The sequence below is a fragment of the Daktulosphaira vitifoliae genome, unplaced genomic scaffold, assembly GCF_025091365.1.
Source record: "Daktulosphaira vitifoliae isolate Bord-2020 unplaced genomic scaffold, ASM2509136v1 Scaffold_2, whole genome shotgun sequence".
NCBI classification, from domain to species: domain Eukaryota; kingdom Metazoa; phylum Arthropoda; class Insecta; order Hemiptera; family Phylloxeridae; genus Daktulosphaira; species Daktulosphaira vitifoliae.
The window spans coordinates 28,192,844-28,209,648 of NW_026099573.1; the positions used below are offsets into that span (position 1 = coordinate 28,192,844).

At 25.7% G+C, this 16,805-nt stretch overlaps 3 protein-coding genes across 4 annotated transcripts; 2 read left to right on the forward strand and 1 right to left on the reverse strand.

The window, feature by feature from the left end:
* The first annotated feature begins 2,079 nt into the window (after positions 1-2,079).
* Positions 2,080-3,138, forward strand: LOC126899010 (splicing factor YJU2). Its single transcript, XM_050673479.1, has one exon. The coding sequence runs from the start codon at positions 2,218-2,220 to the stop codon at positions 3,031-3,033; it is 816 nt and encodes a 271-aa protein (XP_050529436.1). The 5' UTR covers positions 2,080-2,217; the 3' UTR covers positions 3,034-3,138.
* A 1,020-nt stretch (positions 3,139-4,158) lies between these two features.
* On the reverse strand, positions 4,159-9,173 carry LOC126897614 (N-chimaerin-like). Of its 2 annotated transcripts, none has more exons than XM_050671340.1 (9): positions 9,012-9,173; positions 8,892-8,948; positions 8,578-8,779; positions 8,413-8,512; positions 7,562-7,829; positions 7,249-7,500; positions 6,716-6,853; positions 5,847-5,952; positions 4,159-4,490 (listed from the first exon to the last, which is right to left on the reverse strand). In XM_050671340.1, exons 1-9 carry the CDS (start codon positions 9,031-9,033, stop codon positions 4,313-4,315), a joined length of 1,323 nt encoding a protein of 440 aa, XP_050527297.1. In that variant the 5' UTR covers positions 9,034-9,173; the 3' UTR covers positions 4,159-4,312. The 2 variants fall into 2 exon arrangements, with proteins under 2 accessions (XP_050527297.1, XP_050527296.1); XM_050671339.1 differs by having other exon boundaries at positions 8,413-8,515.
* A 2,946-nt stretch (positions 9,174-12,119) lies between these two features.
* LOC126897615 (interferon-inducible double-stranded RNA-dependent protein kinase activator A homolog) lies at positions 12,120-15,224 on the forward strand. The gene is made up of 2 exons (XM_050671341.1): positions 12,120-12,251; positions 13,497-15,224. The coding sequence occupies exon 2, from the start codon at positions 13,500-13,502 to the stop codon at positions 14,514-14,516; it is 1,017 nt and encodes a 338-aa protein (XP_050527298.1). The 5' UTR covers positions 12,120-12,251; positions 13,497-13,499; the 3' UTR covers positions 14,517-15,224.
* Positions 15,225-16,805: the final 1,581 nt, after the last annotated feature.

Here is a 16,805-nt window from a genome sequence, read left to right on the forward strand (position 1 = left end):
TAAATGCTGAGTTGAATTCACAATTATTTTCTAAGGGGTAGTCTAAGCATTGGTGCAAGGAGAATGAATGAGCAAAAATAAATATTATAATTATCCATAATTTTTTCTAAAAGTTCTGTTTTTTTTATACATTTTTAAGTTTTGAACCCTTTGTAACCTTTTTTAAAGTGGTTACAGACACACACAAAAAAAAAAAAACAGTAAAATTAATATCTTCTTACCTTCACATCGAAGATAAAATAATTATGGCTAATTTATCTGTAATATTCTCCTCTGAAATATTAATAAAATCAATACCTATTTTATTTCTAAGACCATAGAAAAAAATACGTTAACACGATTACGCATATAATTCTGACCTTGGTCACTATAAAGTAGCCATGAGTCATTGTCTTTCTCAGCGTCTTCGAGGCACCACAAAAGCATTAAATAAGGGAAGTTAATAAAAAGTAAGTGTCTTGCTTTGATTGTAGTACGAATTAGTGCTCAATATGTCTATGAAAAGGCATGACACAATTGAGACATCTCATCCCTGTTTATGCCGTTTGTGGTACATTATATAAAGGCTGGAGACACTGTTTTTCCAGCCAGTCACTCGCTCATTTTTCTTGTCTCTTTTTCTCACTTAAATATATCAAGTTAAACACTTTAAGATTATTCCAAATGTACTCAAGTGTATTCTTTATACTGTGTGTCTATAAACTTAACTTTTGTCACTAAATCTAAATTATACATTTGTTAAAATAATTAACACTTTCCATAGTAATAAATACGCTTTTATTAACCATATACGATTCTCTTTTATTAACATACCTAATATAATTTTAACAATATTCTTAATAACCATAAGTCTACAATCAAGATTCTATCACCATCAGTGAATATCAGGAAACGGGTTACTTGGAAACTCGAGTACCATTTGTGACTAACACCATTCGTTAGGATATTTTATAAGCTTTAATTTGGTGTATAATTATTGCCTGGACTCGTCTCGGAACTTTATCAAAAGTACAAAAAACCGTACTCAGGTCTGAGAATATGTAGTGTTATTACCGCAGATATTGCCCAGCAATTTCTCTTTTACGGGTTACTTGGAAACTCGAGTACCATTTTTGACTAATGCCATTCGATAGGATATTTTATAAGCTTTAATTTGGTGTATAATTATTGCCTGGACTCGTCTCGGAACTTTATCAAAAGTACAAAAAACCGTACTCAGGTCGGAGAATATATGATGTTATTACCGCAGATATTGCCCAGCAATTTCTTTTAAACGGGTTACTTGGAAACTCGAGTACCATTTTTGACTAATGCCATTCGATAGGATATTTTATAAGCTTTAATTTGGTGTATAATTATTGCCTGGACTCGTCTCGGAACTTTGTCAAAAGTACAAAAAACCGTACTCAGGTCGGAGAATATGTAGTGTTATTAACGCAGATATTGCCCACCAATTTCTTCTAAACGGGTTACTTGGAAACTCGAGTTCCATTTTTGACTAATGCCATTCGATAGGATATTTTATAATCTATAATTTGGTGTATAATTATTGCCTGGACTCGTCTCGGAACTTTGTCAAAAGTACAAAAAACCGTACTCAGGTCGGAGAATATGTAGTGTTATAACCGCAGATATTGCCCAGCAATTTCTTTTATACGGGTTACTTGGAAACTCGAGTTCCATTTTTGACTAATGCCATTCGATAGGATATTTTATAATCTATAATTTGGTGTATAATTATTGCCTGGACTCGTCTCGGAACTTTGTCAAAAGTACAAAAAACCGTACTCAGGTCGGAGAATATGTAGTGTTATAACCGCAGATATTGCCCAGCAATTTCTTTTATACGGGTTACTTGGAAACTCGAGTACCATTTTTGACTGATGCCATATAAAAATTACTATAATTTTTATAAGTTTTTTTTTTGAATATAATTTTTAAAAGAATACCCTTCGGAATTTTTTCGTAACTACTTTATAATAAAACATATATTTTAAATAAGTGGCGCCCTCTAGCGGTGTATTTGAGTTTTATATCTGATAAGGAATTGCTATATAGGAATTGCTAACTTCACAGACATATGGATATAGTAATTTCAAAAAATCAACATTGCATTTTTTTTAAATTTTTGTAGTCGTTGAGTGAGTAAAATTTTATACCTTATATAGACTTTTTATAAAAAAGACAATTATTTGAATTATATTTTAAGTCTAAAACATGTCTGAAAGAAAAGTGTTAAACAAATACTATCCACCGGATTTTGATCCATCAAAAATACCCCGTATGAAACTACCAAAAAATCGCCAATATACTGTACGTCTAATGGCTCCATTCAATATGAGATGTAAAACTTGTGGAGAATATATTTATAAAGGAAAAAAGTTTAACGCTAGGAAAGAGGATGCTGAAAATGAAGATTATTTGGGTATTCGCATTTACCGTTTCTACATAAAATGTACACGTTGCTTACAAGAAATTTCATTTAAAACTGACCCTAAAAATACCGATTATGAAATTGAAGAAGGTGCGACACGGAATTTCATGGCTTTGAAACTTGCCCAAGAACAAGAAAAAAGGGAAGAAGATGCTGAAAAAGAAGAAGAAGCCACAAATCCAATGAAATTATTGGAGAACAGAACTCAACAGTCTAAACAAGAAATTGAACTTATGGAATCACTTGAAGAACTTAGAGATTTAAATAGACGCCAAGGTAATGTTGATTATGATTCCATGTTACTAAAATATAATCCTACCGAGTTAAAAGAACAGATAAAAAAATTACAAGACGAAGAAGATGAAAGGTTAGTTCAGACATTATTAGTCAATAAACGTAAAATTGAAGAAGATTTAGATGAGGTGAAAAGTATTAATGTTGCATTAATTCCAAGTACTCAACCATCTCTTAAAAAAAAACCTACAAAATTAAATAATTTAAAACTGGTTAAAATCAATAATTCTTCTAATGTACCTAAACAAACTTCCAGCTCATTATCACTAATTGGCAATTATTCAAGTAGTGATGACTCTAATTAAATTTAATATTTAAATTAATCAAATATTAAATTATTAAATTCAACATATTTTCAAATATATGTACAATGTAATATTATAATTGTTTATTATATTCTTTATTTTTAATTAATGATTTTTTTATTTATAGAAATCAAGTTAAAATAATTTGTCTACTAATTTTCCTAAATATATTTATATAAGGAAGAGCATATCTAGCTTACTATTCTTACAGTTTATGATACAATTAACATATTGCTTGTAATTTTCTTAAATAATTTATAAATTTTTGACTATGTTAAAACCATATTTTTGTTTTTAATAATAAAAAAAATTAAAGTTTACAAAATTTTAAAATTGCCAGTTTTTATATTTTTTATGGGTTGATAACAATTTTAGGACAAATGCTTATTAAGTAAAAACCATTTTAGTACATAGGGTGGGTATATAGTATAGGTGGAATATCCATTTTATATAACTACATCACTGCACGTTAAACTCTTCTTATAAGAAAATCTCTAAAAATGGCAATGTTGAAAAATATACTTTTACCCACGGTTATTTACTCAGGTTGTAGAGACTATAGTAAACTAATAGCGTTAATTTTGCTTGGTCCTATATTAAAATGTGAGTATAAGATATATTGTATAAAATATAAAATATTTTGATTTATAGTGCTTTTACGAAAAAATTAAATTTTTTATATAATTTATAAATGAAATATCAATTATCAGTGAGAGGGTTTTGATGAGTAAAAATACTGTTAACTCAATAAATGTTATAACTAAATTGTAATAAATAATTATGAACTAAAATAACAAAAACCTACCTCTTAATTTGACATTTAATTTATTTTAATTAAGATTACTTATTTCTTATATGAAATATATATTAGGTCAGTCATGTGTACATATTAAGTAAAGAAAACTTCTATACATCTAGTTAATTTATTTTGTATGCTAATTATTTAAATTCCTAGAAAAATGGTTTAATTTCCATTATCAAAATGACTTAGTGGTTGTGTCATCTTTTAATATTTAAATCTAATACATTAAAAAGGATTATATTCACTGAACGCCTTTTTAAATTCTTTTTCTTTGTTTGCTAAATACTACTAAATGTAAAAAAAAAGACAAATGTATTATAAAGTTACTGTATTTATAAAAAATATAAAATTTTAGTCATTAAAGTATTTAAAAAAATATAATACTATTAAAATAAAAATTATTTTTAGGTACAATTAAATAAATTAAAATAAATAGTAAAAGAATCACAAGTTTCACATATAAACTAAAGTATCAAATTAATTAAAAATAATACTTTGATTTTCTATAATTAAGTGTAAAGCACTAATATCACGATTCATGTCTGGAATTGCACCTTTGAAGTCTACTAAATCTGGCATAGGCATTAAAGTAGGTGCAAAAACTGTACTTAAGTTTTGTGCAGTCATTTTATTTTCTTCTGAATGTAGTGTTATTCTAAAATTAAAATTATAAAAAAATCATTATACTAGTAATAGCAATTTTTTAATTTGTTGTAGTTTTATTTTTAAAGACTAAATTGAACTGCTTAGACAAAATACCAGTCTGTAATATGAAACTGTTAGGGGCTTGTTTAATAGTTGAGGATCTTGGTTAAAACCAAGCTACCTGACGTCTGCCCAAATATCGTCCCTATCTCCTTAAATGAGTTTTAATTGCCTGAAGGAGACACAGACAATCGTGTACCTTAGTTACAGAGGATAGATTATTAAATAAAATTAGACTATTGTTTTATGTCAACGACAAAGTAAAGTTATATTAAGATGTTTAGTAAATATAAGTTATATATAATGTACAATACGTCTGACCTGAATCCTAGTACAGTTGGTTAGTAGGTATATCCAAGTGAGACGGAGTTGGTTGGCTATGATGACAATTAGCGATAGACGGGTCGTTGAATAAAACAAGTTAAGTTATAAATAATATAAATAAGACGTAAGTAATAATATTGAAAACTATGTCTATAACAGCCACTCAAACACAACTGCCCTTTGTTAGTTCGACGTCAGTAGTTCCGGGCTACAGACGAGTAGAATTGTCATATCAGCATCTCCCTCTATGCTAATTAATATGTATTACGAATTAAATAAATAGAAATAAAACGTGTGTAATATAAGTGGTAAGAACATAGTAATAAATATTCTTACAAAACGAAATTTTGATCAGACTGTATTACAATAAATTAAATATTATTTAAAGAGACATTTAAAAAAAAATAAACTTTATGTAATTATTTACTATTTAAGTAATTTACCACGTTTTAATTAAATAAATAATGGTCTATGCTTAACTAAAATTATATATGGGGATTTTACTTAAGTCTACATATATTAAAACTGGAAGAATATTTTTTAAATAAATAGTTAAACATAAACATTTATTAAATATGAATATGTAGACCACGCATGTGTCATTACATACATTAGTAATGCTTTAAAACGGGTATTAGAACCCACAAATTTGTATTTAATCAAAGATATAAAGAAGTAAAATAATAACATAAATTTTATTATAATTGATTTTTAAAGATAAAAAATGCTGTTAATGAATCTAATTGATCAATTTTAATGAGTTTCTAGTATGTAATTTCAAAGTTATTATCTATAGACTTTAATTAATTTCAACAGTAATATATTATATAAATAGATTAGTTTAATAATTGTTAATTAATAATATAAATAAAATGTAGAATTCACAAATGCCTGGAGTATTATAAAGATAAAAATTAAAGAATTACTCTATTTATTTAATATTAATTTTAATTTTAAAGAATATACCTTAATACTTTATTACCTATGTAAATGGGCCATTAAATAACTCAGAGTATTGTAATGAGATGGTGGTAATTTTTTTAATGCAGCGCTAACTTCAGCAAGTTTTTCCCAAGCCATTTGAGTTTCTAAATATTCAAATAATAAACATTTAAACAGAGATTTTTAATAAATATTGTTATGTAAATTCTATAAAATTGAGTATCCACTAGGTCAGTTGGTTGGTGTGGTGTTTCAACAAAACAAAATAAATATAGATCCATCCACTAGAATGTCCCTTCTCTATTGCTTATGTGATTTCTTGAGTTTGGTGTTGCAATGACTGACCAACCTAGTGGATGCTCAGCTTAAGATTGTACTGCACATATGTGTTGTAAAATATTTTTTAAATTCGACTGATATTAAATTAGTTTTAGAAAAAATGTAATAAGAATCAATTTTGAATTCTTAACTATAAAGGTTGTTAAGAGGTACTTTAAAATAATTTAATACAACCATATTTTAATTTAAACTAAAAATACAAAATAATGAGATTTAATATAATTGATATACTTATTTATTATATAAGAAACCTATAGACTATAATAAGCTAGACTAAAACATACCAATAGATACATATATATATATATGTTGAACTAATTATGTATATTTAAAATATAAAGAAACAGTAACCTTTTTTAAGCTAGTAAACTAGTTGTCTCAAAACTTGTCCAGTAAATATACTTTTTGTTGTATTTTTAATTCTTTTTTTTAAGTAGGTAAAACATAACAATAATAAAATAAAACTTGTACCATACCTTAACTAACTATATATTTTATAATTCAATTCTTTAAAAAATACATTGCAAATATATGAATATAATCAAAGAATTCTGTATTTATTATGCATACCTAGTGCTTTAATAATAAGAGGGTGAACATCAAAAGTTATTAATGGTATTGGAAGTAATCTTAGATACATTTTAAGAATACTTGCTACCACATGAATATTTTCATATGCTTCATCTCCCATTATAGTTGCTTTTCCATCTAAAATTTATATTTTTTATTTAAGATTTTCTGTACAAAAAAAATTAATAGAATAAATGGAAGATGTGTAGGTAAAAGTTCATAACATTTTCAAAAACGCAAAAATCAATTTTTTTTTATCTAAGTCATGCCATTTTTATTTTTTAAATGTTGTTAAAAACATTTAACGATAGAATAAAAAATAAATTTTATTTAACAAGTTATTAATATATCAATAAAAATATAATAATAGATAAAGCCGGTTTTTTACATATTATCCACACAACAACCAAATTATAGATATAAATTATAATACAAGGCTTAGTTTAATATTATTTTATTGTATTATATTAAAAAAGTATTACTTAATTTCAATAATTATAATTTTAAATAACTTACATGCCTGTAATATTTACCTTTATCTAAAGCTAACCTCAAGCTGTCCATTTCTTCTTGAAATCCTGACACTCTGTAAATACCTTCAACTAACATACCACGTCTTTCAATTTCTTCAACACATTTGTCAACAACAAATGGCCTGTTAGTCTTATAAGCTTTGACATGAGTCGTTAAATCAATTCCAAAGACACCACGGAATAGTTTTAGGTCTGGACAACAATCAGCTGGCAACTTTTCAGAGCACTTGAAGTGTGAACTAAAACCACAATCTAAACATTTTCTCAATGATTATTTTAGTAGAAAAATGATACATTTTTGAAGTATACTAACCTTCACATTTCACACCTTGTTGAGTAAAACCCCATAAAAAATTGCCACATAGTTCACACCAAGTCAAGCCTTTAAAAGAATGCGTTTTAAAGTTATGTGGTTTATCATAGTCTACAATTTCTTCTGAAAGTAACTGTTTTGGTTTCATTTTTTTAATGGTTTTTCTTTTTAATTTATTTAAAGTCATGTATGGGCTTTTTTCATAACTTATTAAACTATGCATTAGATGAATATATTTTCCAGCTTTAGACTCCATATACATGGTTACCTAAGAAAAAATTTAGGTATACTGTAGTACTACTTAAAAGTATTGTACAAAAATACAATAAAACTGAAGAACAGTACCGAGGCTTAAAAATCAAATGGCATAACTTATAAACAATGGTTTAAATGGTCCCACAAGGTTCAGACAAATAGCCAAGTACCTTGTGGGACACTTTGTATACATATAACCATCATTAATATGGTAAATAAATAAAATAAAAAAAATACAAAGTTTATTTAAAAATATTATCATATATTATCATCATCACCTCTTTAGCCTAACTATTTGGGGTCAGCTCTGATTTGATGGGATTTTTACACTGGCTGCCAACCTCATTAATGCTGAGGGAACTAGTAAGAGGGCAAGATGTGTGTTACTGTTAAAGTTCTTGTATGGTCACCCATCCAGGAATTAACAGCAAACAGCACAGCTGAACATTAGCGCTAGACGACAACTGAATGTTCCACTATACCACACTATGCCTACTTATATATATGTATAAATAAAAATATAAACTATAATATATAATTATTTAACTATAAATATAATATATAAACTAATGAACTGATTTTAATCTAGAACTTACAAGTCCATCAGCTACGAGATCATTAATAGTGTTAAAACGTTTTTGAGATACATAATGCTGACCATCATAAAACAACTTGTAGTGATGAACTTTTCCTAAACTTCTAGTTAAATTTAAACAAAAAAATAATTATGAATAATTATTTTTAGAAAAAATTGTAAATACTTTAAGGAAAGAGTATAAGTTTTTTCATCACATCCAATGCTCAAACGAACAAGATAGTTGCCTTCTTCTTTTAGAAGTGAATTTGCTTCTTTATGATTCATAACACCATGATATTCAAGTCCATAAAAGAATGGACAGCCAGTTACTGCACTGGTAGTAAATACTGGTTGTGGCTTGGGGGATTCTTGTTGAATTTTGTACACTAATATTAAAAATAAAATATTATTTATAATAAATTTGAATAAGCAAAAATAAAAAAATTAGTCATTTTAATATAATAAATAATTAATTTTAACCCCGTCGTTATAACTTACAGTCTGGTTTCCATACAATACTAATAGGAGAGCCATTTTCATCAGTCACGGGAGTATCTAAATATTTAATAAGTAATAATAAAAATATTTAAATTCAACATATTTTATAATAATAATTACCATATACTTCTTTACGTTCCATTTTAATTTTTCAAACTTTATTACTTTATTTTTTAATAAAATAGTTACATTTTCTTTTTCTTACGCAGTAATCCTTAATTTCTCTCATATGTGGTAAATATTATTATCACGATAAAATATACTGTACAAAGCCAACTCTCACTATATTGTTATCATTAATACAGTGTCATTTAACCATATAGGAATATTAAGTTGGTAAATTTCAACTTGTACTTAAAAGCATATTAATCAAAATGCAACAGGTGATTTTACTAAAAATCTCAAAAGGTACTTGTGTATGATGTACTTTGTATAGATTTTCTTTTTTTTTTAATTTTCATTATGCTAGAGTGTCATTATTCTGCTTATATCTAAAGATAATTTAAAATGTAACAAAATTGATAGTGAAAAAAATTAAAGAGTTAAGCTAATGTTGATATTATATGTTTTAATGGTGTTCAGGTATAACTAAAATTTAATTAGTTCATGTATTGAGCTATATTGGATAAAACATTGAAAATCAATATGAAGGGCACCATATTCATCAAAGGGAGGGAGGTATATATAGAATGTTCAGTAAGTAAGGAAACAGATCAATTGTTACAAATAATTTAGAACAATAGATAACCGTTTCCTTACTTACCGAATACTCTATATAAAAATATTCAATTGACCAGTTATCATAAAATTTTTGCTTCGATGCTAAGCTGAGAAGATATTATTTTACTATGTGTTTTTTAATGTTTGTTTATGAAAATTCTTAGTTCTCGCTATATTCTTTGTTAACAACTTATAATGAAGGTCTGACTGATGTTTTCTCTACACATAGTCTCTTATTAAAGAATATCAAATAAGAGTAGTTTGAACACACCAACTACAATAATAAAGTAATAACTGGATATCAAGTTACTTATATTCATTATGTCACTACGAATGATAATTATATTTTATATTTTTAACTTTATATTGCTATTACTTTTTAAAAAAATGTATAGATCAATAGAATTTTAATAAATACTTTTTATATATCCCTTTCATCCGACATACTTTTTTTTGAATCGGACCATTTCTATTTATCAGAGGGGGTCAAAAATTTAAACATTCTTGTAGAAACTTTTTCAATTTAATTTTTGAAAATATTTCAGAAATACTGACACTTATATATATATATTAAATTAAAGCTCACTGATACCAGCAGCTCTTCTATTGTTTATTTTAAACTGCATTAACTCAAACTTTTTCAAGTAATCTTTTTAATTTTTTAAACTACTATATCATGTAATGAAATAGCATGCAATACCGATTCTTTTAGTCTTCTTAAAATATATCTTCTTCACTCATTTGTTTATTTAACTGTCTACGTAAATTTTCAATTCCTGTTACATAACTCATAGCTGACTCTGACTCTTCCTGCCTACATTTTTCAAATTATATATTTATCTATGTATGTATTTTGCACTAACCTTAAGTTCTCTGGCTTAAGGTAGTCCTTGTACTGTATTGAATAACGGATTACCTTATTGACGCAAAATAACACGCGCACAAAAATATCGAGACGAAAAGAGAGAAAAAACTTCCAGGTGTCGTGTCGGTTCAAACCTCGAATTGGGTGTCAATTTATATCGTACGTCTGTATTACCGCGACGTAGACACAAAAAAGTACACAAATTAATTAATGCTTTAAACGTGAAGTTCGTCGTTTTGTATCTTCTCGAGTCCTTCCGTTAGGTACACTGGCCAGCCCCAATCCCTCCAGTTAGTGAACCACTAAAGGGGTAGGAGTTAGATACGTCATCACGGTCTAGCTCAAAAGTATCAGATTAAGGAGTGATTCCTCGTCAGCTACCAGCACAACTACCTTTTTACTAAATCCTCTAAAGGACAGTTAAGCTCAAAAACTAGCTAGCACGCACCCAGACTGAACGACTAAAGGTCCAGCAGTTTTACCTTGACTCTAGCAGTACACATACGCACAATTTTAACAACAGCGATATGAAGTACTTACACCAAGTGCAGGTTTCAAACAGTTATCTTTTATTTACGGAATGTCAGAAACACAAAATCAAATATAATACAAAAATGTAACACAATATTCCCGTTCGAAATATATAAGTTTCACGCGCTAAAACGTTCTGGACGGAAACAAGACGTTTCTTATTAAAAACGTCTATCTCTTTTTTATCATCTCCTTTTATATATTCTTGTTCCCACCATTGTTAACATGCTTACCTTGTATTTTCCCTTTATATGACATTATTATTTTTTTCTTAAGAATTTAAAAATGCTTACTGCAGTGTTTAAAATCTTATACTTACTAATATGAAAGTTTATTTACTGCAATATCAATTGAAAATAGATTGTAACTATTAATAAACATATCATAAATACACAATAAATGAAAACTATTATGATAGTTATTAGGAAGTCGAAATGTCATAAACAACAATAAAAATAAAACTTGCTTTTTATAAATTTGCGCCCCTCAAAATTTGCCTCTGTAGGCATTTGCCTATAGTGTCTGTATATAAATACGCATCTGCATAAATTGATAATCTAATTAGAAAACCTCCAATTTATATGAAAATTGAGATAGTATTTCTATTTGATAGTGTAAATAACACTCATTAAAAATTATAAAAAAATAACCAACAATTAATCTATTCATACTCTAATTATAAATGTCATATACATACTTTTATAATATAAATGTATGTAATTAATTTTTACAAATTTTATTAGAATTAATTTTATATATGCCTTTCTTAAAAATGTATTTATGTGCAGGTTTTTTTTACAATCTATCAATTACATTACAATAAGCACTAGTGATATAAGAATCTTATAAAATCGTAGATTTGATAGAAGAAACTACTCAATTTAAAGTAAGTACATAACAGTACTTTATGATGTGACGGTTTTTAACAGTTTACTATAGTGAATAGCTTAGTTTGCTACTTGTTTCAAATAAGTTAATTTGAGCCTTAAAGTTTATTATAAGTATATATATTTATATTTTAAGAGTGAATTAAGGACTCATTTTGAATAAATATGTATTGGAAGGGCTTTATGCAGTTCATACATAGTTCATGGACAAGAATATTTTTATTACGGTAGTGTTAAAGAGATGATAACCAGTGCTTATCAGATATACATTTAGGCAAGTGAAACAACATATCTATCCGTGGATGTTATTAAAAACTTAATAATTATTATTTCAGCATAAACTCCAACTATTTAAAAGTAAGTAAATTAATGTTTTTTTAAAATTTAGAAAGAAAATTTTATACTTATTTCAAAGTTCAAATATATTTAAAAGATTATTTGTCATTTGTTAAAATGAACTAATTAAGTGAATTATTTCAAATATTATAATTTTTTGTTGTTGTTGTTTAATTAAATTTATACATTATATTAAAATTTTGTAAACGGTTGACAAAAATAAGCATAATTGTGAATTGAAATTTGGATTTTTATTTTCTATATATTCAGATATAACAATAATTTTTTAGTGATTCAAAAAAAAAAAAAAAACTCAGGAGAAATCTATAATACATTACAACTGAAGATTTTATATATTAATATGGTCTTTATTAAATTTTTGAATTAAACACATTTGGTACAATTAATTGAAATAAATCTTGTGACTTTTATAATAATTTAATACACAATATAGATATATAATATAATGTACAATTTTTCTGCTCTTATGATATCGGAATATTTATCAATTAAATTAATAAAGGATGCTCTCTTAGTTTTGCAGAATATAAGACCTTTATAGATTGTAATTGATATTGATAAAAAAAACTGTTTTCTTAAGATACCAATTTACTAAAGTACCTAAAAAATTGTATCTTAAAATTTTTATTTAAAGAACAAAGAAGGTTTGTATTTTTATGGTAATTTAGTACATCATTTTTACTTAATTAAGAAATTAATGTTTAATTTATAAACATTAGTTGAATTTTCTTTTCTCTTAATTATGATGATAATTTATTTTAATATTTTTTAAATAAACAAAAACAAAAAAGATCATATTTTTTCTAGTGGATTAACTACAAATGTATATAAGCTCCAATAAAGATATATTATTCAATGATTTTATGGGTATAATATTTTTAAATTTCTTGTTTGTTAACTTATTGTTATAACTTAAATAATAATCTTTATTTTTTGATATTATATTTAATTTCTATAAAAATACTAGTTTTATTCTAGAATGTGTGACTATAATTAGCTAAATATATATTGTAATAACATAGGTACAAATTATATGTTTAGGATATAGATCATTGGTATTTATTAGAGAAAAAATTTTTTATGTTAAAGACTATTTTTTTTATTTAACATACATATATGGCTTAAATTTGATTTTTCTAAAAGTCTGGTGGTTTTTGCCATTTGTATACCCTTCCAATTTGCCCTAGGTGTTTAAATTGATAAACCTAAAAAGTTATATGTATGTTTTAAAATATTTTGTTTCAGAAAATGGAAAATGAAAAATTAGATCTTCTAAATAAGTCAGCTCATATAAGTTCATTAAATAAAACCCCAGTAACAATTGTTCAAGAGTATGCATCAAAAAGACAATTATGTCCACAATATGATCTTGTTCATAATGGTACTAAAGATCCTGTGGTGAGTTTTAGCTACAGACTAACCTTAGAGGATTATGAAACAATCGGAAAAGGTTCATCCAAAAAAGAAGCTAAGCATGTGGCAGCTTTACATTTACTTCAATTATTAATGAATGATAAACCACAATTAATTAAAAATGAATTTAAGCACTTTGATATCAATAAAAATGTAGTTTCTCCTTATGAAAAAAATATCAAAGAAAATGCAGTAGGCCAACTTAACGACATTTGTTCTAATTTAAAAATCAAATTACCAGAATTCAAAGAAGTCCGAGAAGAAGGACAGGCTCATGCAAAATTATTTACTATAAGTTGCTGTGTTGGTAAATTGTGTGTAGAAGCACCTCACAAGACAAAACAACAAGCAAAGCAGTTAGCTGCACATTTAATGGTGCAAAAATTAATGGCTATGGATAAATCATTGATTATTACTCCATCTGATACAAGTAATGTAAATCCTATGAAAGTACTTGAAAAAATAGAAACCATTAAATCAAATCAAGTTAAATTGTCACCTCCAATGGATGAAGATATGTCCAATTATCATTTGCTGTTCAAAAAAAATGATTGGCCTAAAACTGACACTTTAAATAAATTAGTCCGACAAATTTGTTGTGATAGTAAATTGAACGTGAGTAATCCTGTGACACTTTTAAATGAAGTTGTTAAAGAGTGTGATATGTTGTTACAACAAAAAATTATTGATCAAGATTTTATCAGAGGGTCTAAAAATAATTGTTATTTTATGTTTAGTATTGAAAATGTTTATCCAACAGTATTTGGTCTTGGAGTTGGTAATGACATTGAAACTGCCAAAAATGAGGCTGCATTAGATTTAATAGCAAATATATGTCTATTGTATAAATAATTTTTTTTTTGTCAACTAACTAAAATTTTGTAATTGATATTTTTTATTTTATTATCATTGTAATATCATTTTTAAAAATATTTTCCTAATTGTTATTTTTGTTAAAAATGAAATATTTTGTCATTTTATATTATTTCCAATATATATATATGTATACAATTTTTATAATGTATACAATTTTTATTTTTATGTATAGTAATTTATAAAATTACTATACATAAATCTATTTTATGTACATGATTCTTTACAAATAGAAATAAGTTTTGATTTAAGTTATCTTGTGTAGGACTAATTTCTTCTGTATGCATTTATCGTATGAAATGCATACTATACATATTTAACTCATAGAGAAATAAATATTTTTGCTTGTACGTTATTGAGCACTAATATTTATAGTTTCATGGACACATGTACTAAGAGATAGTGTTTCTTGATTTATTTTGTAGAGGTGGTGTATACAGCAGTATAATTAAGATGTTAAAACTTTTTTCTTTTCCTTTATTTTGCTTAAATGAATATTTACATATTTAATACAATAAGTAATTTTTATAATTTTATTGATTATATAATACAAGACAGCATTTAAATGTATTTATGTAGTATAATTAGGCCATAACATGTTAATTGAAAACAGTTTGGTAACTTGTTATTTTTTTTGAAGTTTAAATTTTTAATTTTACTTAATAAAGCTGTACATGTTAAATTTAATTTCAGTACATCAATATAGAAAAATATTTAATTATTTTAACTTAATGATACTTTTGACATTAACTACTTGATTTCTTTAAAAATTATAATTGTATGGTGAACAATTTTTTTGACTGATTTTAGTTTCATATATTTTTGTATATGTGCTAGTTATTTGTGGAGCATCGGTTCCGATGCTAACTTTGTATAAAATTGTTATGCCTTCCTCCCAAAGAAAGATCTTAACTTTGCCACTGAATAAAAAATCTGGTATTTAACTGGTTTGACAGTGATTTAACTGGTATTATAGTCCAGGGATTCTAAACTAAAGGGTTGCGACCTTTTTGTCCATCCTGAATTAATTTTTAAGTTATTATTTATAAATGATTGTAATAGTAATGAGAGAAGTTAAAAAATTCAACATTTTTAAAAGTAGAAGTTTTAATAGAAAGTTGAGATTTGCTGTTATAGAAAAGAAAATGTTCTTACTTTCGAAAAATAAGTATTTTACCTTTTAATAAATACTCTTTACAAAAAACCTTTTTATTAAAAAATTACTTTAATTAATTTTGTTATTTAGATTTATTTCAACCGTAGTGATCTATAATTCTGTTCCCATAATTTGTACTCTGTATTACAAAAGGTGTGCGGTGTATTATATTATTGTTAATTTATATTTTATAACATCATATTATTGTTTTATTTTATATTAAAACTATTTTATCAATATAATTGGTTAAAGGGGTTATAACTAAATTTCATAATATTGTAAACAGGAAATAAATAATTTCAGTTTTTGGTAATTTTTCTTATATCAAGAAAGTTAGTTCATCTGTATTAAATTTTATTTTTTAGAAAATGTTGAATATAGAAAACTATTGATTACAAAAACCAAATGATTATGAAACTTTAGTTTAATTTAAAATTCGACTAAAAATCGATTAATTTTAGCTTTAAAATTTTTTTTAAATCAATTTTTAAGTTTAACTAAGGTTTTAAAAGTGATTTCATAATACTTCTGGTTTCTACAATTATTAACCTTATAAATTCTTGAAAAAATTCAATATTGTAGATCAACTTGTTGACCTATTATAGTTAGCTAACTTGATACGATATAAAATTTCTAAAAATCGATATCATTTCGGATCCTAGCCTTAAAATGTAATTTTTTTAATTCTTTAAATACATTAACTTTACATAGTTATATTGTAAATAACTAAATTCTCATAAATTTTTCTTCTCAATTTTTCATTATTTTTAAATGAACTTGTAAAGTCTTTTAAAATAACACGTGTCGTCAACTTTGTAAGTGGTTATTTTTTTAGTTGCTTATAATTATAATTTATTTTATATTTTAATTAATTGACGAGTGTTTGACTTATTTATTTCTACTTTTACATCCACAGTTTTACAGGAATGTTAGCATTAACGTGTTTTTAAAACATATTTTAGTTAAATACTTTTTTGGAAGTTATTAACATTTAAACATAAAGGATGGATATGGAGAGTCCTTCTGCTTATATTTATATCTAAGCACTTTTGAATCGCTTTTCTTCTTTTGCCACAATATAATACTTGTACCTTTTAAAATATTGGTTCAAA

Bases quoted from the DNA above. Each gene is read 5' to 3' on its own strand.
- LOC126897615 (XM_050671341.1), top strand. From the start codon at position 13,500: ATGGAAAATGAAAAATTAGATCTTCTAAATAAGTCAGCTCATATAAGT.
- LOC126897614 (XM_050671339.1), bottom strand. From the start codon at position 9,033: ATGGAACGTAAAGAAGTATATG. The intron at 7,501-7,561 runs GTTAGTATACTT...GAAAATGTTTAG, and splicing joins ACAAGGTGTGAAATGTGAAG to ATTGTGGTTTTAGTTCACAC. The intron at 5,953-6,715 runs GTATGCATAATA...TTGAATATTTAG, and splicing joins TCTTATTATTAAAGCACTAG to AAACTCAAATGGCTTGGGAA.
- LOC126899010 (XM_050673479.1), top strand. From the start codon at position 2,218: ATGTCTGAAAGAAAAGTGTTAAACAAATACTATCCACCGGATTTTGAT.